The 26,075-nt window shown below is 46.8% G+C and overlaps 1 protein-coding gene across 1 annotated transcript in view; it reads left to right on the top strand.

Moving 5' to 3' along the window:
* HSPA4 (heat shock protein family A (Hsp70) member 4) overlaps window positions 1-26,075 on the top strand; it is a 2,799,623-nt gene that overhangs the window by 1,981,612 nt on the left and 791,936 nt on the right. The window contains 1 exon segment of the mRNA XM_044069267.1: window positions 14,569-14,750. Within this exon segment, the coding sequence (XP_043925202.1) occupies window positions 14,569-14,750 (182 nt within the window).

Genomic DNA, 26,075 nt, shown 5'->3' on the forward strand with positions numbered 1-26,075 from the left:
AGGGCATGGGAATCTCCTGATTCCATGGAACCGGTCCCTCAGATGCCTGATAAATTTATCACTTCCCCGAAGACGAGACGTTTCTCACTATGGGTGTCCCCATTGATGCCATGGTGGCGGCGGCCACCAAGAAAGAGATGTCACAAACCTTTTCCTCTGTCCATGCTCCTAATAGAGACTCTGGGACGATGGACAGATATGGGTAATGCATCCTTAGTTCTGCGACATTTGCCATGAGATCGCTTAACTATTTAACCCATTTCACCCGTCTTCAACGAGATCTCCTCAGAGCTTGGAGATGCTCTAAAGGGCAACATCGATGATGCTGTCTCTGAGAACGTGACGGCACAGCTTAACACCCTTAATTCTATTGTGAACTCATCCATGCAGCTCATTTCTTATGCAGCAAATGGATCGAGCCGAGCAGCAGGTTCAGCGATAGCTCTGTGGAGAAAATCCTGGATGCGCTTATGCACCTTTGCGGAAGCCTTCAAGTCTTCCTTTGTCAACACCCCATTTGATGGCTCTTCCCTGTTTGGGCCCAAAGTCAAGAAGACTCGCTAGGTTGAGCAGGAGGGAAAGACTCTATCTGCCTTAGGAGTCCGTTTTTCCACCCGTACTAGACCATACCCCAAAGGGCAGAAAGGTGGGAAAATGTTCTGAAAGTACCAAGGAGCTTTCCAGAACGCATGTGACCCCCCCCCCCTCCAGGGGCAGAGGAGGGGGCAATAAAGGAAGATGCCGCCCTAGTGGCAGAGGGGGTCCGCAGAACCAGAGCGACAGGGAGCAGTTCCTTGGCACGCCCTACCAGCGCTCCCGAGAAGGAGGCCCGACTGTCCTTCTCTGGAGGCAGTCTGGGGTCGCTTGGCTTTGTATCTGGATGCCTAGTTGGGAATTACAGAAGATTCTTGGGTACAAAGCATAGTTACCAGAGGATACTTCATTCCATTTCTACGAAGCCCGCCTGTCTGCACAAAAATCCCAGACGTTCCACATAGTCTCAGGGATCAAGCAGCCTTAGAAATCCAGAGGCTGCAGGAAGTCATCCAGCCAGTCCCAGCAGACCAGATAGGATCCGGATCTTACTCCAGATTCTTTAGTTCCAAAGAAGACTGGAGACCCATCTTGGATCTCAGCAGACTTGACATATTTGTAAAGGAGGAGAAGTTCCAGATGGTCACGCTTCAGTCTATCCTCCTATTCCTTGGAGTGGGAGACTGGATGTGCTCCATAGATCTCAAGGATGCATACTACCACATCAAAATGGCCAGGCCGTCCCGAGATCTTATACGTTTCCGGTTGAGAGCCAGTCACTACTAATTCCGAGCACTGCCCTTTGGACTCATAACAGCCCCCTGGAGTGTTTACCAAATGCATAGCAGTAGTTACAGCTCACATGAGATGTCTAGGATTCCGAATGTTTCCATATCTGGACGACTTGCTCCTTACCGCCACTTCCAGGCATCAACTAATTCTGTCCAGGGATCTCACACTGTCTTTGCTTTCAGCTAATTCTGTCCAGGGATCTCACACTGTCTTTGCTTTCAGCTAGGCATCGCTATCAGTTTTGAGAAATCTGGGTTGTTGCCATAGCAGCATATATCCTTTATCGGAGCAGGACTAGACACTACCACCGCCGCAATAAGATTTCCCCTGGACAGAATTACCTCTTTACGGACTCGGGTCACAATTCTGCAGAGGAAAAAAGTACTGCCCCGTCAAGTTCTAAAACTCCTAGTCACCATGGCAGCTACACTCATAGCAGTTCCTCTGGGACAAATGCACATGAGGATTCTTTAATGGTTACTGTTCACCCAGTGGTCATACCAACAACTTCCCATGTCGTCCTTAGTCATGATTACTGACTCTTGTAAGAAACATCTTCGCTGTTGGTTGACCAGCCAACAACTTACGATGGGTTTTCCATTTGTTCTTCCCTCGCCGTTGGCCACTGACGCTTCCCTGATAGGGTGGGGGGGCTATTTCAGGGAAGTACTGCCCAAGGCACCTGGTCGGAGACAGAGTCGCAGTTGCACATCAGTGTTCTGGAGTTGACAGCTGTGCTTTTGGTGTTGCAGCACTTTCACGACTCTCTGGCTCTAGGGACGATTGCCATACAGACGGACATGTCGAGTGTCTGGTACATTAACAAACAAGGAGGAACCAGGTCTTAAACCCTGTGTCGAGAGGCCTTGAGAATTTGGCAGTGGGCTGTGTCCACCGGGCGCTTTCTGATAACGCATATCCCAGGGAAATCCAATGTAATAGCAGACAAATTGAGCAGAGACATTGTTACCTCACAAGGGGTCCCTCAAGAACTAAGTTGCGGAGAAGATTTTCCGCAGGTGGGGGCAGCCTTGCTGTGACCTGTTTGCATCCCCTATGAATGCCAAATGCAGAAGCTACTTTGCTTTAAATCCCCCACCGGGGGGCAGCCCAAGGGACTCGCTCGTAGACGATTGACCCTGGGACTCTTGTATGCCTTCCCTCCTATTCCCCTGATTCCTAAGTTCTTGCAGAAAGCCAAAGCTCTTGACAGGACGATTATCTTAATAGCTCCGCTTTGGCCTCGTCAGATTTGGTTCCCCTTTCTCCGACTCTACCAACTGGAGGAACCTTGGATTCTTTACCCAGTTCCAGACTTTCTGACACATTCATTAGGGACCCTCCACCCCTTTCTTCGTTCCCTCAGACTGACAGCTTGGCTGCTCCAATTCCCTTCCTAGTCAGGTCATATGACTCTTTTTCGGAGGTAAAACACATTCTTGTATCTTCCCATAAAGTTTCTACCAGAAAGTTATATGCTAGTAAATGGTAGCGTTTTGCCATTTTGGGCTTCTCGAAACAACGTTGATCCCTATGTGGCCCCTATTGCTAGCATTCTGGAATTTCTCAACTTTTTCAAGAAGGTGCTGTGGCTGCCACAATTAGAGTACAATTGGCTGCCATCTGAAATGTTCATCTTGGAGCTGAGGGTTCTAACTTAATGTCGCACAAATTGTCAGGCCTTCCTTAAGGGCACCAGTCATCTCAGGCCTCCTGGTAGACAGCTCTTTACTCCCTGGAATCTAAATTTTGTTCTGTTCTGCATTATTCTTCCTCCTTTTGAGCCTGTACCATCTTGTAAATTGAAGTTCCTATTCTGGAAGACTTTTCTTGGTGGCCATTACGTCAGCACGCAGAGTATCTGAGCTTCAAGCCCTTTGTCAAACCACCGTATTTGGTGTTTCATCCGGACAGGGTTTCAGTGAGGACTAATCCTTCATTCTTGCCAGAAGTGTGCTCTGAGACGAATGTGAACCAAACTGTTGAACTTCCAACTTTTTTCCATAATCATTCTAGCCAGTTGGAATATATGTTGCATAAACTTTGTCCACAGAAACTGAGATTCTGTTTGGACAGGACAAAGGAATTTCGAAAATCTGACCAGCTTTTTGTATCTTATGCAGACACCAAGAAAGGATTTTCAGTTTCTAAAGTTACCCTTTCCAAATGGTTAACTGACTGCATTAAATTTAACTACTCTTCTGCCAACCAAACGTTAGAATATGGTGTGAAGGCCCATCCCATTTAACTAGAGCTGTCTCCACGTCTTCGGCTTGTATGGCTCGTTTAGCTTTGGATACTTTATGTGCAGCTGCCACGTGGTCGAAGCCTCATACCTTTATCACTCATTACAAAGTGGACAAGGCTGCCAGGGACAGGGCTTCCTTTGGTACCACTGTCCTCAGGAATATACTCCCGTGAGCCACCCAGGATTAGGGTGCTTGGGATGCTACCCACGTGTATGAATAAATGGCGAGTTGATGGATCAGCTCCGAACCCATGTGTAAGAATAAAGGTGAGATGAACAACTCGCATGGAACATTATGGTAAGAACATAACTTTTTTTTTCTTTGCCAGTCATTCTAAATATAGTGTAAATAAGAAAGGGGAAAGAGGACACATCGGGCTGGTTCCACTGTTAAAGCAGAAATAGTCAGACTACCCCATACACTAATTATCGTCTCCAATACCGCCTATATGCTTCAAGTTCCCTACTCATAAATTCCCAGCTTAGTCTATCAAATGCTGTCTCTGCATCACGACCCACCAATAGCTGTGGTATTTTCTTACATTCTGCTGTTTCCCTCTGCATCGTCAGTATTGTTAATGTTGTCAGATGTTTGTGTCCCTTGTGCAAAACCACATTGATCTGTATCTTTCAATTATGACATCACATTTGCCATTCTTTTAGCCATTATTGACATACACACATTATAGTCCTGGTGTAGTGTTGAAATGGGCATGTGTGAAGCTGGATTTGATGGATCTTTACCCTCTTTAAGGTGTTACAGCTACCACTGCTTTTTTCTAGGGTGTTGGTACTTCAAAACCATTCACATCTTTTAGTTTTTTCCCCCTACCAGCTTCCAAATTTCCACAGGAATACCATCTTTTCCTGGGACCTTCCTGTAGATTGGTTATACATCACCATTTTTATCTCATCTCCTCCTATCCTGTTAGTAATTGTGCCTTTTCTACCTCTAACCGTGGTATATTTCATTTTTCCGTAAGCATTTCCATTTTTAACTTCTTTGATTTCCATATTTCTGTGGTTTATACAGACTTTCATAGAACTTTAGAAGTATTTATAATACCTCTACAGGGTCTCATTACCTTCCTTGTAATAGGCTGTCTAAGCTTGGTGACTACCCTTTCTAATTTGTTGCGTGACGTGCTAAAATATATTTTGCTCTAGAGTTATCATAAAAAGTTGCTTAATAGCAATCTTTCTAAAGTCATGCATGTTGAGGTAATTCCGTATTCTCAGTTTAGCATTCTGTGGTTGCTCTTCCTCTTCTGAGATTCCCCCTGTTCTGTTATACGTTTAACATTTGTCAGTCCTAAATAATTCTTACTTAACCATTTTTCCCTTTCTTTTGGTTCCACCGTATTTTTAAACTCCACTTCAGTTTTATCCCACTCCCTAGCTATATTTTCAGAAGTAATTTCCATCTTTAATTGGTCCTAAATTTCCACTACCCATTCCTCTCATCAACAGATAGGGAGGGAAGGCACCAGTATCCCATTTTTGTTTCATTACCCTGTGTTTTTATTTGTTGTTATGGGTGCATGTTCTGAAATAGTTATTGGCTGTGTATCAAGACCTTCAATTAAATGCACATTTTTCTGTGAAATGTAAATGCTCTCTAGCCTACCCCAGTTTTTATATCTTGGGGAAAATATGTAAACTCACTTCAGACTCCTAGAACTGAATTCACATCTTCCATGCCAAATAGTTTCATAAATTTCTTCAAAAGTCTACCCTTTTTTTTTACTTTCCTTCTGGGCTCCCCTGACACACTTTCACTGCCAAAAATCAAAATCCCATGCCCACTCATAGGTAATATTCCTTGCTGAAGACTGATTATTTCTCCCAAAACTTTCTTTTAGCTCCATTATAGCAGTTTTAGGTTAATATAAATTCTGAAGTAGGGACTTCATTTGTCAGCAACCTGTGGGTCTTGGATCCGATATCGAATCCGAGCTGGCAACTTGTTTCATAGCTAATGGATCCGAGCTCCTAGCTCCTCCCCTCACCCATAATCCCCTGCCAACCCTCCATGACCTCAGATCTAGTTTGCCGCGCTTGTGGATGGCTGGATTCTTTTGAGCTCTTAGCGAATTTGCCAGTTAAGTGTAATTTTATTCAACTTTCCTCTATCGTTAACTTTAAAAAGTGTGTGAGAGTCAGGTTCCCTGTATTTTATATTTTTTATATAGTTTTTTTCCCTCCTTTCGCTGGTCGCTAGTGAGTGTGTGTGTGTTTGGGGCGTGTGTGTTTGTGTAGCACTTTTTTTCTTCAAGTATGGCTGAGGCCCCAAAAGCCATTTTTTCAAAATGTACCGAGTGTGGCCATAAGCTCTCCCCGGCTGATGGCCACACTCTGTGTGTTTGGTGCCTTGGGGTTGAACACCTCTCCTCAGGCTGTACCATTTGTGCAGCGTTCAACCCCAGGGCATTGAAAGAGCGGAGGTCGAAGCTGATCCTGGCGGGACTTTTGCCCCCGGACTCTGCTCCGGCCTACGCTGCTCCTGTGGCACTACCACAGGCTGTGGTCATTGCCCCTCCTGCCCCCCTTCCTCCAGCCGGGACTCAAACTCCCGCTAAAGCGCCAGACAGGGAGGCTAGGAGGGAGAAACGGAGGGAGAAGCACCACAAGCAGCGGGCCGAGGCCTCCGCTTCGGCCCCGCCAGCTAAGCAGGCTTCTCCCTCCACAGCTTCTAGGTCTCCTCCTCCTCGGCTCCGATCTCCTTGCTTCTCCCCAGGGCCCGAGGAGGAGGAGGCCCGATCTCCATCGAGGTCATCGAGGCGGCATTCCAGGCCTGCCTCAGTGGCCTCGTCGAGATCAACTTTCAGTATATCAGATGCAGACTTGGACCGCATGATGTGAAGGTTCATCCAGGCCCAGCTGCAGATGGGAGTGCTCTTGCCTCCCCCTCCCCCTTCGGGGGGGAGCTCGACACCTTTTTTTGCTCCAATTGCTCCTTCTCCAACCCACTACCCGGGTTCGGAGCATTCAGAGCCGGGCAGCGTCGGCGCTGACAGTACTTGGTACTTCGGATCCGACCCTGCCCTAGAGTCTGTCGGATCCGACCTCTTGGAGCCGTGGGCCAAGCTTCGGATCCGAGGGATTCAGTGTGCCTTCGGCTCCGTCCAGGTTGGAGAGCACTGGTCCTTCGGATCCGATGGTCTCAGCGCCGGCTCCGATCCCTTCATTGGATCCGAGTGGGAGTCTGCTCTTGGAGCCCAGGGAGAGCGGTTCCCCTGCTGCCTTCGATGTAGTGGAGAGGGCTCTGTCACTCTCTGCTGGGCCAGGCTTCCATCACCCGGCCTCAGGGACAACCTGCTTCAATGTCCCAGGTTGTTCCATTGGAACAGGATGTTGCTGGCGAGACCTCCTCGGACAGCCACCCCCGAGGAAGTGCCTCGCAAGTGCAAGAGGAGGCACGTGGACTCCTCTGAGTCCTTAACTGAGGACACGGACTTGGATGAAGGGGAAGGCTCCCAAAGATCACTCCCTGAGGATGTCTCCTTTGGAGACATCATGGAAATGCTTAGGATCAGAGGTGGGTGGTCTGCCCCCAAGGCTTCCTCTGACGAGTCCTTGTTTCTGGAGGTTTTTGAAGCAGGCCCGTCTACCTCTTGGTTGTACCCTCCGGCCAATCCCCTGGTGGACCTTATTTACCACCAGGGCGTGGAAGGACCCGGACACCGTGGAGCCAGTCCCCAGATACTGTGGCCCCCCCGCAGACCGGTCACACTGAAGCAAGGGTCCCCCGTAGATGCCATGTTGATGGCGGCAGCCACGAAGAGGAAACTAGCTCAGGAGAGCCTCTCAGTCCATCCACCGAGCAAGGAGTCCCGCTCGATGGATCGCTTAGGGAAGCGAGTTTTTAGTTCAGCCACCTTTTCGTTAAGGTCTCTGAACTATGTGGCACACGTCATCAGGATGCAGCGGGATCTTATCAAAGAATACGCTGCCTCCCCCCCTGAGTCCATGTCGGCGGAGGACAAACAGTTGTACTCCACCTGAATGTCCACTCTGAGATCTATTTCAAATACCTCTATGCGGCTATTGTCCCACGCCACCGAGGGAGCCGCTAGAGCTAGCGGAGCGGGCCTAGTCATGAGACGTCAGGCCTGGCTCCGTCATTGTGACTTTGCGGAGCCTTTTAAAGCGTCCTTTGCGAACGCCCTTTTCAATGGTTCTGCCCTGTTTGGCAAAACAGTTTGCGAGACACTAGTCCAGAGCGAGAAGGACGGGAAGACGTTGTCTGCTGAGTCCGCTTCTCTGCTCCCCAGCAGTCCTTCTCGAAGAACCAAAAGGGTCAGAAGAAGATGTGGTTCCAGAAATCGCAACACTCCCAACCCTCTACGGACAACCAGTCCTTCCATGGCAGAGGAGGACAGGGAGGACGCCGCCCCAGGGGCAGAGGGGCTCCCAGGAACTTTGGGTCCAGATAACCTTTCTCTGACCGGCCCAAGCAGCAGCCCTGAAGGGTTGCCCAGCTGCTGCACTCTGGAGGCAGTCGGGGGCGCTTCTCGGAGCACCTAGCGGCATGGGAGTCCATGACGACAGACCGCTGGGTGCTTTGAATTATATCCAGAGGCTACAAAATAACATTACTTCATGTCCCCAAATTCAAGAACCTCCCCGATGTACCACCCAATCAGAGGGAGGCTGCAGCCGCAGAGATTCAGCAGCTGCTAGAAAAAAGAGCCATCCAGCCCGTCCCCCAAGACCAGTTCGGATTAGGTTTCTACTCCAGGTTGTTTTTGGTGCCAAAAAAGACGGGGGACTCCAGACCAATCCTAGACCTGTCCCATTTGAACCTGTCGGTAAACAAGGAAAAATTCCAAATGGCCACTCTTCAATCTATTCTTCCCCTTTTAAGGGAGAACGATTGGATGTGTTCTATAGACCTAAAGGATGCGTACTACCCCATTCTAATGGACAGACGATCCAGGAGGTTTCTCCACTTCTGGCTGGGAGCCAGTCACTACCAGTTCAGGGTCCTTCCCTTTGGCCTCACCACAGCCCCCAGGGGTGTTCACCAAGGTGTTAGCAGTGATAGCAGCCCACCTGAGACTCCAGGGAATGCAGGTCTTCCCGTACATGGATGACTGGCTCCTGACCGCCCCAACAAGGCATCTACTTTGCTCAGCCAGAGATTTCTTTCTCCACCTAGCCCCTCAATTAGGCATCACCATCAATGCCGACAAATCTTTTCTGGCCCCGACACAAGTCATAGAATTTATATGAGCCAGAATAGACACCAGAGATCTACGAGCCTTCCTGAAGTCGGAACGACTACGGAATTTGCAACTTCATGTGCGGGCCATCCTCCAGTCAGAAGCACCACCGGCGGAATTGGTCCTGAGGGTGCTGGGCTCCATGGCGACAGCGATAACTCTCCTATGTGCCCATCTGAACATGAGGGTACTGCAGTGGACCCTTCTAGTACAATGGTCCTTTCTGTCCTTTCCTCTCCATCACCCCATTGCTATCAGCAAGGCTTGCAGGAGGGCCCTATTATGGTGGCTTCATGCTCCGGATCTCCATACGGGCTGACCCTTCTGCACCTCTCCCGCCACGGTGACCACGGTCGCCTCCAGCCTCGGGTGTGGGGGGCATTATTCAGGCAGGACCGTCCAAGGCACGTGGAACGATACAGAGACCTCCCTGCATATCAACGTTCTGGAGATGAGAGCGGTGCTGTACACGCGTTGCAAGCACTTCAGAATCTCCTCCCTGTAGGAACTATTGCAATTCATCGGACAGCATGTCTGTTGTCTGGTACATCAACAAACAGGGGGGAGCCAGGTCTTACCCTGTATGCCGCGAAGCCATGAGAGTGTGGGAATGGGCGATTTCCACCAACCGCTTTCTGATTGCAATGCACATTCCGGGGCGGGCCAACATCCTAGCGGACAAACTCAGCCACACCCTTCTTACCCCTTAAGAGTGGTCTCTCAACCCACTAGTAGCGAAGCAGATATTTGCAATATGGGGGCAACCCTGCTGCATTCTTTTTGCCTCTCCCTCAAACACCAAATGCGACAGTTTCTTCACTCTGATTCCCCCTCCAGGGGAAACTCCAAGTGACGCTCTGGTGCATGTTTGGCCGCCTGGTCTACTTTATGCCTATCCTCCTCTACCCCTGGTGCTGCAGCTCTTATGGAAAGCCTCGCGGTTGGGGACCAGGATGATCCTCATTGCCCCATTCTGTCCTCGGCAAATTTGGTTCCCTTACCTGTGGTCTCACCTAGTGAATCCCCCCTGGATTCTGGATCCCAGTCCGGATCTAATCTCCCATCCGTCGGGCTTACCGACCCCAAATCTGGACAGTCTGAAGCTGACAGCTTGGTTGCTCCAGTTCCACTCCTAGTTAGGACTCCCGGTATCTCTTCAGTCAAAGCCATCCTCGTGGCAGCGCATAAACCTTCCACCAGGAAAGTGTACCGCAGTAAATGGAAACGTTTCTCCGTCTGGGCAGAGCATCATAATCTAGATCCCTTTACGGCTCCTCTTCCATCCATACTAGACTTCCTAACCAAACTTTTTCAGGAAGGTGCTAGTTGCTCAACTGTCAAAGTACAATTGGCTGCCATCTCCCATTACCATGTGGGACATGACACAGGGCCCTTGATGTCGGCCAAATTGTGTGAAACCTTTCTCAAGGGCACCTTTTTGCTTAGACCCCCCCTATAAAAGAAGCCGTACCCCCTTGGGATCTTTCACTAGTTCTTCAAGCCCTGACTGCTCCACCATTTGAACCTGCCGCTTCAGTGGATCTCATATACTTGTCCTGGAAAACAGCATTCCTTGTAGCCATTACTTCAGCGAAAAGAGTTTTGGAGCTTCAAGCTCTTTCTGTGATTCCTCCTTACTTGCTCTTTCATCCGGACAGAGTGTATCTCAGGACCAATCCCTCCTTCCTTCCCAAAATAGCTTCAGAAACCAATATAAATCAATCCATAAATCTACCGGTCTTCTTTCCTAAATATCAGAATAAAGGAGAGTACAAGCTGCATTCATTAGATGTTCATAGGCAGCTGCGTTTTTATACTCATAGCACCACTGGTCACATGCAATCCGACCAGCTGTTCATTTCCTTTGCCAAATTTAATTTGGGGAACGCAGTATCGAAAATCTCCCTGTCATGCTGGATTTCCCAATGTATTCTTTTAGCGTACCAAGCTTCTGGGAGACCCGCACCTGAAGGAGTTTGTGCACATTCCACTCGTTCCATCTTTACTTCTGCGGCCTTCAAATCTAGAGTTCCGTTGGATATTTGTCCGGCAGCCACTTGGGCCTCATCTCGTACCTTTATTAACCACTACAAACTGGATGTAATTTCTAGAGGGAGAGCATCCTTTGGCTCTGCGGTGCTTCACAACATCCTTCCATGATGGCCGCCCAAGATTCAGGTAGCTGGGGACTGTCCCACAGGTTGCTGACAAATGAAGTCCCTACTTCAGATTAAGAAGTTATGTACTCACCATAATGTTCCATCTGAGTAGGTGACTTCATTTGTCTGCAACCATCCCCCTGGCATTCAGTGGATCTATGTGAGTTGTTTTATTGGAATACCCTTTTTGGGTATCTATAGAGGGGCAAATTTGATCTGAGGTCATGGAGGGTTGGCAAGGGATTATGGGTGAGGGGAGGAGCTAGGAGCTTGGATCCATTAGCTATGAAACAAGTTGCCGGCTCTGATCCGTTATCGGATCCAAGACCCACAGGTTGCAGACAAATGAAGCCACCTACTCAGGTGGAACGTTATGGTGAGTACATAACTTCTTATACATGCTAGTGTAATCTCGTCCCCTTGCCAGTAGTCCCTTAGTACTACAAATCTACCATCATCTTTTTTTATCCTCTTCTATCACTGTTGGAGCTCCTTTTTCAATTAATGCAAGTGCTGTTCTTTTCCTTTGTGCCAGGTATTCCACTGAATATTCCATCATGAAAACCTTTCTTTAGCAAATTCACATGTCCAGTTCCTTCCAAGTGTTTCCCCTGTAGCATAGCTATTTGCTCTCTACATTTTAATGTAGTTTACTACTCTTTTTTTGTGAGATCATTGACATTTAAAAACATTACAGAAAGCATTAAAGTATTAAGTTATTCACACCTTTTATGTATAGCAGTTTTTTTGTTAAATGTCTAGTTCCACCTTTTGTGTTGCATGTTTGACAATTTTCTACATTTGTTTCTTGTCATATCCATTTGAGCCTATGTGGCATCTTACAAAACTTTTTTTTATTGAAAGCCCTCAAAAAAGCACCCCCAATATCCCCCTAAAACCTATTAAAGTAATGCGAACACACAAAGCTCATGTACATTTTCAAATATTCAAGTTTTGCCCTCCTAATAGGAACAAATGTCCCAAACTGACAGCCACATACTGACTTCAGTTAACCTAAAAGAAATGTTATCCATGCTAAAATGTTTGGTGCCTCTCTAGTACTTCTACGTGGTGTTTGTTTTTTTTTTATTTTTATATGTCTCTTGGCTGGAAAAAATACCTGAATATTTTCAGAGAACATCACCTCTTAGCCATTTTTTCTTTTTTTTCTAGCCAATTTCTCTATCAGATTGTAGCCATTTTCTTGTTATCAGATTGTCTGCATGGAAACATGAGGACCAGATAACAGAATTGCTAGTAAGCATACATTTATTTGCTAGAAAAAGGTCAATTTTCTTTTTCATTTACTTGCTATCTCTTAAAACATGTTACTAGATCAAGGTAAGGGTCTTAATCCAATCATTCCCTCATGCAAGACTGAGAAAAAGCACATACATTTTTTGTTTTGTCATGCTGTTTTAACCAGACTTTTTTATATGCATTGTAGAACCTACATTTCTTGAAACTGAACAAGAAGGAAAGAAGAAAGAAAGAAGAGTACCTGTTTACAATATTATCCCCATTGCACTTAAAAGCAACTCAGAAAACATTATAGCATACAAATTAAATCATCCACTACAAAAAAGTATTAAGAAAAAAGTTTTACTTAATTTTCTCCCTCCTCTTCCCCTCTTAAGTATTTTTCTGAACATTTATGACATAAAGTAGGGCATATTCTTTAGAGTTCCCCACACATCCAACATAGCCCAGAAAAGTGAAATGTTTCCAGATGTTTCTGTTCTGTCATATTTCACAAATATAATTATTGCTTTGTTATCCCAAATGTCAGTTTCCAAGTTACATGTTTTATTCCAATTCATCTTTACCTCCCAGGTCCTCTCTCTGCTTCATTTCCAGCATACACTGAACTCTTCTGGTAAACTTTGTGCTCCCTCCCTTTGTTCCAGAATTTTCTGTTGAAATATTGGAAAAGGTTTTACTGATGGTTTCTCTGATCTTTATTACCAGAAGAACAAGGAACAGAACCTCCTGTTTAAGAGCTCACATTTTGTTGGACAGACTTAATTTCCTCAACACGCACTTCATCAAAAAATAATTGTCCCTCCAGAGAAGAAGAATTTGAAGATAGCTGGGTACAGCAGCTTGAATAGTGGAATAAATTTGTTCTTCTGCCTGGTGTACAGTGAGTAATCATTCTCCACAAACACATTGCTGTCTCCCACTTTTAGTACTTTTGTCTTTGTCTCAGTTTTGTCAGAATCAACCCTTCTGCTGGTAGGATTACTAAAGATGTAGGTTGCTTTCTCGTAGCCAAGTTTGGGGCATGCGCATGATATGCCCTTTTCCTTTCAGTTAACTTCTGCTGTGGAATACCAGTCCAGTTGTTTATTTCTGCTCTTATTCCAGTTTCTCTGGCACAGCTGAAAATCTCAGGTTTTTTTTCCCCTATGTGCTCTGTCATCTAATTCTATTTTTTGAAACCTCTCTTCTCGAGCAGTCTGATATTAAGCCTGCCTTTTCTTCATTTCGACCTCTGATTTTTGTACGTTTTTCACCTCATCAGAATATCTGTTTAAAGCATTTTCCATTTTTTTCCAGCCTTTTGAGTTGATATTCTCCATCATTGTGCGGTTGTCTTATCCTTTCCTCTAGGTTACTGGACGTTGTGTCTGAAGCTTGCTGTGCTTTTTGCTAAACAGCTGCAGTACTTTTTCCGGTCAGTGTTTTTCCTCACTTTTTAGCTGATTTTTCTTCAGGTCCTCTTTTTTTCCTGGCATACAGGCAATACACTTACTAGTCAGTTACTGAATGACCTTTTCTGCAGTGTTTTTCACACTGGGAGAGCTAGAATTAGGCTGTTACTCAGTGTGCAGCCATCTTGGAATTTTCTGAGGCCACTTATTGAGAGAGTTATCCTTTGAGAAACCATGCAAGAGGTCTAGCCTGGGACTCTGATCTTACAGGTGTGTTAGTTTTATCTCTTAGTCTTCCTGCTCTGGGCATGCTAGAGCTTCCCTTGGTTAGGGCACAGTTTCTTAGAATGAGGTCTCCTTGTGTTGATATCTGCCTTTGTGGGCTTAAGGACGTGTCTCCAGATCTTCGAGGTGCCAAAAATGTGTGGCTAAAAGGGGAGGCACTAAGGTTGCTTGGGATGGTTTTAAATGCTAAGATGACCCAAGTCCTATTGGTCTTAGTCCTACAGATTACAGTTGTGAAACTGCCAGCACAGGTGTAATGTTGTAAGTAGCTTGTTTTTTGTTGTGCAAGTAAAGGACAGGGACCACCTTTATGCCCTTGTACAGGAGTGCTCCAAATAGGAACATTACTTTTCAGTGATGACATGAAAGCTCTCTACATCAGAGGTGTGCTTTGCAGCAAGGATGAGCCAACAATCATGCTTTATTGTTGATTGACTCTTGAAAGCCAACATTATTGGCTGTTATTGGCAGTTTGTATAACTTCTGCTGTTCAGTATGTACTTGTATTTTTAACAGTTTCTAAAGTACTCTGTAAATTATCGATATTAATGAATAATTTTGAACACGTGAGATTTTTTTAAGCTTAAAGTTTATACTAAATAACATTACTTGACATAAAAGGTTCTTATCTTTTTTCAGTACATTTTGATAAATATATTTTACATTTTAAGGGCATTTCCGTATTGAGAACGTGGTCCCCCAGGCAGATGGCAGTAGCTCAAAAGTTAAAGTCAAAGTCAGAGTAAACATCCATGGTGTTTTTAGTGTATCAAGTGCTGCTTTAGTGGAGATTCGCAAATCAGAAGAAACAGAAGAGCCAATGGAAACGGATCAGGCACCCAAGGAGGAGGAGGTAAGGAAACTCAAAAGTTTTGAGTTAGTGGATTATTTACATTGTAAGGCCTATTATTCATTAGGTAAAATTATAAATAAGATACAGTTCTCTGTTTCTTGGAATGATCACTAAACTTTAGTTTAATTGACTTTATCATGGATGCATTATGGTGGTTGGGGCACTTGAAACTAATTCTGAGAAATTTAACTTTCATTCCCTGAAGCAGTGCATTACCTGCTCTAGCAGTACCAAGTTCTAACTCCCTCTGGCCATGCACAGATATTGTCCCTGCTGAAGTTTAGTGTGTATGTGTGGGGGGACTCCTCCTTAGCATTATTGTGGATGCAGAGAAGAATTTAAAATGAGTGTTTTGTTGTTCACACTCTACAGCCACTATATGGCTGTACTTTTCTGTATTTGTATAGTCATGGAAGATGGCCGCAGAATGGCTGCCAACAAATGTAAGCAGTGTTTTTTTTTTTTTTTCTTCTTCCTCAAAAATTGCAATAGAGTTTGGATTCGTATAAGTGATGGCTGATCCAGCCCCTTGGAAGCATTTTTTTGTTTTGCTTGGAAATGTGCTTTTATTTTAATTATTTGAAAATGTCAGTGTAAGGTGAGCTAAAACAGTCTCAGAAGCAGTACTTGCATTTTTTGAAACTCTACCCTTGATGTGTTTGGTTTTTTGCTAGTTGTTATTCTTGTCCATACTCTTAGATCTGAAGTAGTTAACTTCAGTTTTTCTGCAACCTGTGGGTATACGGATCCGTATCGGATCCGAGCCGGCAACTTTTTTCTAGTATCTGCTCCAAGCTCCTCCCCTTACCCATAATGCCTTACCATCTCCTATCTTCCCTCAGATCTCGTTTGCCGCACCAGTAGTGTACATCGTTTTCTCCTTTGCTCTGAGCTAAAAAGGGATAGTAAATGGAAAGTTTTGATTATATCTAGTGTGCTTGTGTAGGATTATCCTTCCTCCCCTTCTGCAGTAACGTGTTGGTCGTTAGTGAAAAAAAAAATAAAAGTTTTTTTTGTACTAGAATAGTACTCAGGCCTGCCCTTCCCCTACCTGTGTGTGTGGGTTTTTGTTGGGAAGGTAGTACCTTTACCTTTGAGTGCAGGACTATGGCTGATCAGCCAAAGCCTGTGTTAAAAAAATGTACAGTGTGGCCATAAGCTTTCCCCTGCTGATGGTCACACACTGTGTGTGATATGTCTAGGAGTGGCACATTTATCCACCTAGTGTGCTGTCTGTTCAGGCTTCAACCCCAGGGCCCTTAGGGATCGTAAGGTCAAGCTAGTTACCAAAGGCCCTCTCCCCGTTGCCATGCTGGATTCTGTCTCGGTCGCTAGTGCACCTCCCCAGACAGGGACTTAGCCTCCCTCTTCATCTGGTGATGGGTCCTCTAAGGACAGATCTTCAGTCAGCGAGTCTGACAAAGATAAAGAAAAATAGAAGGAAAAGGAAAGACGCAGAGACGAAAGGGAGAAAAAGAAAGACAGGCATCGCAAGCGATCCCCAGGCAGGGAGCTCTTTCTCAGCCCTCCATCCAAGACCTTTCAGGCCTGTTTCTCCTCGGCTCTGGTCACCGCATTTCTCACTGGAGCCGTTGGAACATTTGGACCCGAGGCCCTCCACCCCTCTGCGCAGACCAGCCAGATCAGAGTTGGTCGCCTCTTCGAGGTCAACTTGGAGCCTATCGGACATGGATATGGACAGGATGATGTGGAGATTTCTTCAGACCCAAATTCAGCCAGGTCCCTCTCCCTCTGGAGGGGCGACATCCATGCCTCTTTTCCACCCCATCTCTCCTTCCCCGATCCGTGCTTCGGGGCTTCTGGATCCGAGGTTCTTCGGAGCTGGTAGCTCAGCGCCGACGGTTCCTCCAACCTCAACTCCGGCTGTTACCTTGAGTTCCTCTGAACCGACTTGCTCTGATCCGAGTGACTCACGGAGCCGTGGACAGGGAGTTGGATCCAGGGGAATTAATTCTTCGGCTCTGACTCTTTCGGACCCGACCAGTTCCCTCGGATCTCGGGCTACCCTGTCTTTGGCTCCGTTCCCCACTTTGGATCCGGGGAGGACTTCTCCTTTGGTCTTAGAAGTGGTGGAGAGGGTTCTCTCCCAGGGATTGAGACCCCAGCCCATTCCCTCGGATACCACCCAGACCCCCCTGGATTTGCCGACGACTCCCTTCATCCTGTCTCAGGGACAGCCCGTGCCAGAGGATTCCAAGGTCATTTTTCCAGAGGAAACCCCTGCAGCTCGCGGATCACCTTCTGAAAGTCCCACTAAAGAGGGCCACCGCAAAGTGCAAAAGGAGGCACTTAGACTCCCCCTAGTCCCTCAATACTGACACTGACTTAAATGAAGGAGAAGGTTCCCCCAGGTCACCTCCCGAAGACGTCTCCTTCAGAAATTATGGAAATCTTCCGCCAGAGGGGAGGTTGGTCAGCCCCAAAATCTTCTGGGGATGAGTCAGTGTTCCTGGAGGCCTTTGGCCCGGGCCCATCTACTTCCTGGGTGTCCCCACCAGCAGACCCCTTGGTGGACCTCATCACCACGAGGGCATGGATGGAGCCCATCCCCAAGCTTCCTGACAAGATCTTATCTCCTCCTTCGGATATACAACCCTGGTCGAAAGGAGCCCCAGTTGACGCTATGTTGGTTGCAGCGGCCACAAAGAAGGAACTAGCACAGGAGAGTTCCTTAGTCCACCATCCAGACAAGGAGTTCCAGGTCAGTGGATAGGTTTGGGAAGCTCAGCGACCTTTTCTGTCTGTGCGCTGAATTATTTGACACGTGATTAGACTTCAGCGAGACCTTGCTTCGGAATTCGCTGAGTCGCCCCCAGAGACTTTATTGCCGCAGGACAAACAGCTGTTCTCGGCGAAAATGTCTACTCTGAAGCCAGTCTCAAATACATCTATGCGGCTACTTTCCCACACCACAGAAGGAGCAGCTAGAGCAGCTGGGGCAGGCATAGCCATGAGGCGTCATGCCTGGCTCAGATTGTGTCAGTTCGAGGACCCTTTCAAGCGTCGTTTATCAACGCTTCCTATGATGGCTTTTCCCTCTTTGGGAAGACGGTACGTGGCACACTGGTCCAGAGCAAAAAGGACGGGAAGACTTTGTCTGCCGTCGGAGTCCACTTCTCATACCCTCAGCGGTCCTTCCCTAGGAATCAGAGGGCAGAAGATGATGTGGTTCTGAAAAATCTCAGTTTTTCCAGGATTCTCAGGACCGCTATTCCCCCGGAGGCAGAGGGGGACAAGATCTACACCAACCCAGAGGTAGAGGGGGTCCCAGGAATTTCGGCTCTAGGGAACCCTTTTCTGATAGACCCAGTCAGCAGTCCTGAGGGGTTGCCCAACTGTCCTACTCTGGAGGCAGTTGGGGAACGATTGTCCTTACACCCAGTGGCATGGGAGTCCATTATGACAGATCGCTGGCTTCTTCAGATAATATCCAGAGGTTACTCTATTCCTTTCATTGCCCCTCCAAACATTACAAAACACCTTCCGGATGTTGCACCCGCTCACAGGGAGGCCGCAGCTCTAGAGGTTTCAAAGCTGCTTCTCAAACTAGCCATCGGAATGGTCCCCCCCGATCAGTCCGTATTAGGCGTCTATTCAAGGTTCTTTTTGGTGCCAAAAAAGACGGGAGACCTCATGCCCATTCTAGATCTGTCAGCATTAAACCTGTCGGTAGCAAAAAATTTGCGATGGTCACTCTACAGTCCATTCTACCTTATCTCCGAGTGTGCGACTGGATGTGCTCTTTAGACTTTCAGGATGCTTACTACCACATCAAAATACACAAGCTCCAGGAGGTTTCTGCGCCTCTGGCTGGGAGCCAGTCACTTTCAATTCAGGGCCCTACCCTTTGGTCTCACCACAGCCCCCAGGGTGTGCACCAAGGTAATGGCAGTTGTAGCCGCCCACCTGAGGCTTCAAGATATTCAGGTGTTTCCTTACTTGGATGACTGTCTCTTCACTGCACACAACAAGCATCACTTGTGTCTAGCCAGAGATTATTTTATTCGGTTAGCAGACCTACTGGGAATTAGTCAATGTTCACAAATCCCATTTGCAACCAGTACAAATTCTAGACTTCACTGGAGCACGGTTAGATACTTTGCAGATGAAGGTATTCCTAACTGCAGACAGGATTCTACATCTCTGAGGCCACATAGCTCAGATAGCGAATTTCCAGTCTTCAAAGGCGACCGAGGTTCTCCGGGCTCTGGCGGACAGATTGAGCCGGGCCATTCTGATGCCTTACGAGTGGTCTCTGAAACATTCAGTAGCGGAGGAGATTTTCCTGGCATGGGGCTGGCCTTGCTGCGATCTCTTCGCTTCTCCTTCCAACGCGAAGTGCAGCGAGTTCTTCGCTCTGATTCCCTCACCAGGGGAAGTCCCCAGAGACACTCTAGTCCATGCTTGGCCCCCCAGTCTTCTGTATGCTTATCCACCACTGCCACTCATTCCGAAGTTTCTTCAGAAAGCTTGCCGACAGTGCAAAGTGATTCTTCTTATCCCATTCTGGCCTCGTCAGGTTTGGTTCCCATTCCTTTGGTCTCCTCTGTTAGCTCCCCCATGGATTCTGGATCCCTGCCCAGATCTAATTTTCCATCCGTTGGGGACACGTCCACCCGATCTGGGCAGCCTCAAGCTAATGGCTTGGTTGCTCCATTCCGTTAATCGCCGGAACTCCCGGTATTTCATCCCATGTCAAATCGATTTTAGTGGCCTCTCTTAAAAGACTCCACTAGAAAACTATATTGCAGTAAATGGAAGCGCTTTTCCATTTGGGCTTCACAGCGACAAATAGATCCCTTTACAGTTCTTGTTCCAGCGGTGTTGGACTTCCTGTCTGCTATCTTTCAGCAAGGAGCTAGTTCATCCACAGTGAAAGTGCAATTGGCAGCCATTTCCAGTTTTCACGTTGGCGAAGACAACATGGCCTTAGCTTCCTCTAGTCTGTGTAAGGCTTTTCTTAAAGGTACTTTTTTGCTACGGCCCCCCCTGTCAAGGATTCTGTACCACCTCGGGACCTTACTTTTGTTTTACAGGCATTGGTAGCCCCTCCTTTTGAACCCGCAGCTTCGGTGGACTTTAAAATTTTTGTCCTGGAAGACAGCTTTCCTAATCACCATCACTTTGGCTAGGAGAGTTTCTGAGCTTCAAGCTCTGTCTGCCGTGCCTCCGTATTTGGTCTTCCATAAGGATAGGGTTTCTGTCTGTACTAACCCTTCCTTCGTACCTAAAGTGGCATCTGAAGCAAACATAAACCAGTCCATAAATCTGCCAGTTTTCTTTCCTTTTCAAAATAAAGGTGAATACAAACTCCATTTGTTCGTTTTTATCGTCATAGAATTAAGTCTTTCCGAAAGACTGACCAATTCATTTCCTTTTCCAAAGCATTTATGGGAAAAGCTATTTCTAAAGTTTCTTTAGCCAGATGGATCACACTCTGCATTTCACATGCTTACAAAGCAAAATTTGAATCACCTCCTGGTATAGTTAAGGCTCACTCTGCCAGGTCCATGGTGACTTCTGCTGCCTTTTGGTCCAGGGTACCTTTGGACAATATTTGCGTAGCAGCGACGTGGGCCAATTCACATACCTTCATTTCCCATTACAAATTGGATCTGACTTTGTGGGGTAGAGCATCCTTTGGCTTTGCGGTGCTCAGGAATATCCTTCCATAAGGACCTCCCAGGAGCGGAGTAGCTGGGGACTCTGTCCCACAGGTTGCAGATAAAATGAAGTTAGTCACTTCAGATAAAGAAGTTATGTACTCACCATAACGTTCCATCTGAGTAGTTATACTTCATTTTTCTGCAACATTCCCTCCCTCCATCCCCCAGACCTTATCCTGTTTTCAGGTTGGTTATTGGGTTGAGTTGCATATATATATTGTTAGTTGCAGCAAACTCGATCTGAGGGGAAGATAGGAGATGGTAGGGCATTATGGGTAAGGGGAGGAGCTCGGAGCTTGGAGCAGATGCTAGAAAAAAGTTACTCAGATGGACCGTTATGGTGAGTACATAACTTCTTTTTTATTGTACGAAAACGGTCCTTTCCCGATATGATGTCCTCCTCCTCCTCCTCCCTCTACCTGTGAGGCTCACTCGGCCACATACTCCAAAACTTCGGATCCAACTCTTGGGCTCCTCTTTCTACCCATAGTGCTTTAGTCCATCCCTATTACCTCAGATCTCATTTACCTCCATTGTGCCCAGACAGGTTCCTGTATAGAGTGTTTTTCAGGACTATGTCATGAGTGAGTTTCTTCTTTATAAAAAGTCTCTTCAGCCATTTTGTTTATCTATATCCTCCCTCTTAGTTTTTCGCAGTCGTTAGGGCTTTCTGTTATATTTTCAGATAGTCTCTTCATAATCTAGTTGATATTGTGCCTACTGTTTTTTAATAGGGTACTTCCTTTAAATTACCATGTTGGTAAGTAATCCATTTTTCTATTTTTTCTGTAAAAATAATTCTTATTACACTGGTTTCCTTGGCTCTTAGTGGTTTGTTTTATTGGTTGTATTGTTGCTGTTAACTACCATGTCTGATAAATTGACAGGCTTTAAGAAATACACTTCTTGGGATAAAATCCCAAATTCAGATAACCACAAGGAGTACATATATTGCCTCTTACGCTGGCCACTTGGACACCAGTTGTGCTATCTGCTCAACCTTCAACCAAAGGCCTCTGATCACCGCAACAAGTTAATTTTACAAGGTCATCTTCCTGCTACCTCTACTTCTGGGGCTCAGTCCCCCACCAAAACCACCAAGTCTGTCCTGGTGGAGTACAGAAAATGGTCCCTGCTGAAGCACCCCCCCCCCCCCAATGTCTTCATTGCAGCCACCTACCAAGAGCTGAAGAACATCGGATTCAACATAGTTATATCCAGAATCTTCTGATCAGAAGGCTTCGGATTCGATTGTCATATTGACCAGTCCAGTGGTGTCTCTCTCTCTGTCCTTGTATCTGAAGCATGGCACCTCGCACGGAAGTCATACTACAGAGTATGTAATCAGGCCCATATCACCTTCTCTGCAATCTCCATTGTTACCTATCCCTAAAAAAATTCAATGCTACCATCCACTACTTCCTCTAGGTCCTCCAGAAGCTTACTGGAAGCAGATGTGGATAGGATGATGCAAAAACTTTTGATCTCAGCTCCAAATGGTGCTCTTCCCAGCTCAATGCCGTATCAGATCTGTGAGCCTTCCTATGGCATCCCAAACTATTCTTTCTCCTTCTCTGAATCATCCATTTGTTTGAGTCCCAGAATCCGAAATTCCCGAGAGATCAAGAGTTGGATGCACAGAACATGTTTTCGACTCCAACAGTATCTGACTAGTTCTGCTCTGATACCCTTTGATTGGAATGGGTCCCAGAGCCAAAGTATCAGTGTAGGATCCATGAGATCGCGATAGACTCTGTTGGATCCTTCCCTGCCACTCGGAGCCTTGGCCATAGATAATTCGGGCCAGGTTCCATCCATGTGGCATGAATTTGAGCACACTTCAGATTTGCTTTTGCTAGGAGCTACTGCTCTGGCTAGGCTGTCAAGGCTTCTCTGGCTGTGTCTGCCTTTGCAGTTGTGGAAAGGATATTTTCGCTGTCTCTAGAGAAGTGCCTTTTTCGGATACAGCCCCCTCTCCCATGTTGGCTTCGAGTTCTGGGTCAATGAGGCCTGCTCCACAGGGACAGCCAGTTCCAATCAGTGCATATAGAGGAACTTCCCCTCACTTACAACACCTCCCCTGAACACCCCACAGAAGGTCGTCTATCGAAAGAGAACGTGCAAGAGGAGGTACGTAGACTCACAGCTGGAGTCTCTCTCAGAGGATACCAATTTTGATATTGAAGGGTTCCCCAGATCACCACCAATGATATTCTGCTTCAGTGACATTTTAGAGATTATCAACCAAAAAGGTGGCATGTCTTTCAAAAACCCCTGTCTGGAAGATCAAGTATTTTTAGAAGCTTTTGGTTCTGGCCCGTTTGTCTTGGGTTACATAAAGAAGTCAAAGTTTCGAGTGATCACTGTACAGTCCATTGTATCATTTCTTTGCAAGGATGACTGGATGTGCTCTATAGATCTTCATGGCACACACGTTCCCATAAAAAATACAGGTGCTTCCAAAGACACTTGTGCTTTTCAGCTGGGGTGCCAGTCACTAACAATTCAGAGCCCTGCCCTTTGGACTCGCCACAACTTCCAAGGAGTTTAGCAAATGCATGGCAGTTGTGGCTGCTCATCTGAGATTCTAAGGATTCAGAGTACTTGCATATCTGGACAACTACCTCCTTACCGCACCTCCAGGCATTATCTACAGTTCAGGGAATATTTGCTCCAGATTTTTCAGTCATTGGGGATAAGTTATTTCAAATCAAACTTGACACCAGTTCAAAGCCTGAAGTTCAGTGGTACACATCTGGATACAACAGCATATGTAGCATCACTTCCATATCATTGCATATCTACTATCAGGAATCATGTTCATCTCCCATGCATCTCTTCCAGCCAGATCACTCCTTGAAGCACTAGGATCCGTGGCAGCACCCATTGTATTGCTTCCTTTGGCATGATTGTGTGTCCTTCAATGGAGTCCAGTTGTTCAGTAGTCTGTTCAATTCCTATCCTTTCCAGTCAGGCTTAGTCCAATTTGCAAATGACACATTCACTGGTAGATTCAATCAGACTGCATTCATCTAAGCTGATCTTTTGTTTTACTGCCCCCAATGGCCACAGACACCTCCCAAGTGGGGTGGGGTGGGGGGTTTCCTGGGAAGGACAGTCCAAGGCATGTGGTTCCATCAAGAGACCAATGTATTAGAGATGAGAGCAGTCCTACTGACATTGCAGGCATTTCAAGATGCTCTCCCTCTATGGGCTGTTGCAGTTCAGACCAAAAGCATGTATGTAGTCTGGTACATCGACAAACAAGGAGGAACCTGATCTTATCTCCTTTGCAGAGGCCATTAGAGTGTGAGAATGGCCATTCTCAGACAGCTTTCTAGTTACAATGCACATTCCTTGAAAAATCAATGTTAATGGACAAATTTAAGCAGTTCCATTCTGATGCCTTACGAGTGGTGTCTGAATCAGTCTGTGGCAGAAAAGATTTTCTGTCATTTGGATTAGCCCTGCTGCAAACTATTTGCATCACCACACAAGTACAGCAGATACTTTGCTCATTTTCCCCCACAGGGGAGTCACTGGGAGATGCTTTAGTCCACATTTGGCCCTCCGATCTTCTTTATGCTTGCACCCCCCCCCTTATTTCCGTTTATTCCCAAATTCCTGCAGAAATCAAACAGGCTGAAGAGCTCGGTCATCTTTTTTGTCCCCTTCTGGCCTCTGCTGGGTATGATTCTCCTTTCTGTTGTCTCATCTTTGATCTGATGTTGTCTTAGTCACCATTACTCACATTAGGGTCTTGGATCTAACATCATATCTGAGTCGGCATACTTTAGACCACAGCTTAGCTCAGGCTCCTCCTCTCCCATGATGCTCTGTTGCCCTCTAACCCCCCCCCCCCCCGATCTTGTTTGTCGCTTTTGCTAGTCAGATGCAGTTCACTCAGCTCCTCATGGATTTGTAAGAAAGGTAGTTTTATTTGGGGTTTTTCCTCTGCTTTTCTTCAGTTTTTCTCTTCCCTTGTTAGTATAGGGTTCTTGCTAGTGCAGCAGTTAGTTTCCCTCTATTCCCCTCCTGTTTTTGTATTTTTAACTGTTTGGTGCCTTTTTGTGTTCTGGGCCTTTATTTCCTGATCTTGTGTATTGTTTTTGGTAGTTTTTAAGTTTGTTGTGTGCTTTGAATGGATTTTGTGGTGCTTAGACCTTGGACCGTGTCTCTGGCTGTGGTTTTTGATCGTCCCTTTGGCTTTTGTTTGCTTGGCCTTCTCCATGTCAGAGATACCCTTAGGGTTTGAGGTGTTCCTCGTGTGGCATTTGCTCAGCTTTCAACCCCAGAGCCTTGGTCAACCACCGAAACAAGCTTTTAATCAGAGGCTTGGTCAAGGGGGGCCCTTTAGTCTCAAACTGACCAAATCGGGCTCCTCGAGTTAAGAAAACGGTTCCCTCCTCTGTTCCCCTGGAGGAGACTCCATCCAAGTGGCCCAGGCTGTTGGATCCGAGGTCCCTGGATTGGACTCCAGTCGGGGTGGTGTCTGATCTGAGAGCCTTGAATCAGAGAACTTCTAGGGGGGGGGGTCTTCTCCTGGATTCAAGGAGTCAGTTTTCAGGTCTTCGGATCAGATAGTCTTGATCTTGACTCCCGGATGCAAGGTTCCTGCTTCGAAGCCTTCGGATCTGATTGAGTGCTCTTGCCATGTATCCGACCCTCTCGGATATGAGGATTTTGAGGACTTTTTTCCTCTGATAATTTACTGTACTCTGCGCTGAGTTGGCCAGATCCGAGAACCGTGCAGGATCTCATTGTGGGGGAATTTCCATCTGAGCCTTCCGGTGGAGAGCAGTTGTTTTCCCCTCTGCGTAAGGCTCGCTTTCCACAGCGCAGGAGATCCTCAAGGTGTTGGCACAGTTCTTCAGCAAGGTCTTCCATCTCCTTCCAATCTTCCAGCAGTGTTTTCCCTGTAGACGTGGACAGGATGATGCGGTCCTTCTTAAAAGCTTAAATTGAGTTGGAGCTACTGGCTTCCCCAGTCCACAGGCTCAGGGAACCATCTCCCATTCCCCAGTTCACTCCAGTGGCTGTACTCAACAGAGGCACTGGGAACTAAGGTTGGGTGGCATGATGCTAGGGTAATCCTATGGGCTAGGCTTGTAAAGGCTCCAGGGCCATTAGCCTAGTAAACACCTATGAACTTATCTCCTCTTCATCCGACCTCTGGATCAGATTCTGAAGGACTGGTATGTGGCATGGAGCCAGTGGGGGTATTGGGCCCCATTTTGGTTCCTACTCCATTGGGATTGGTGACCGGTTCTGTTACCATTACCCCAGGACAGGTGGTCCCTCTGGTTCGAGCTGCGGCCCCAGAGTCTGTGGGGGCAGGTTCCAGTTCGGGCTTTTTGGACCGGTCTCTACCCCTCGGTGCTTCAAAGCTCCTGGCTGGTGGTATCTGTAGGTTTGGGGGGGGTCTGGCAGAGTTTGTTTCTCCTTCTGCTGTGGTGTTATCAGTGGGAGAGGGAGATGGGACCTCGTCCGGTCCCTTAGCATTCCAGGCGACGAAAAGATCCTTCTCTGCAATCAGAGTTGCCTCTCCCGCTCACATTCATCCTTCCTAGCCCCAGTATTTGAGTGTACCCACTCAACTTGCTCTCGGTCAGCCCTAGCCCCAAGGGGAGGAGGATCC

This window comes from Protopterus annectens, chromosome 4.part0 (assembly GCF_019279795.1).
Source record: "Protopterus annectens isolate FY-2018-M chromosome 4.part0, PAN1.0, whole genome shotgun sequence".
In the NCBI taxonomy this organism is placed as follows: Eukaryota; Metazoa; Chordata; order Ceratodontiformes; family Protopteridae; genus Protopterus; species Protopterus annectens.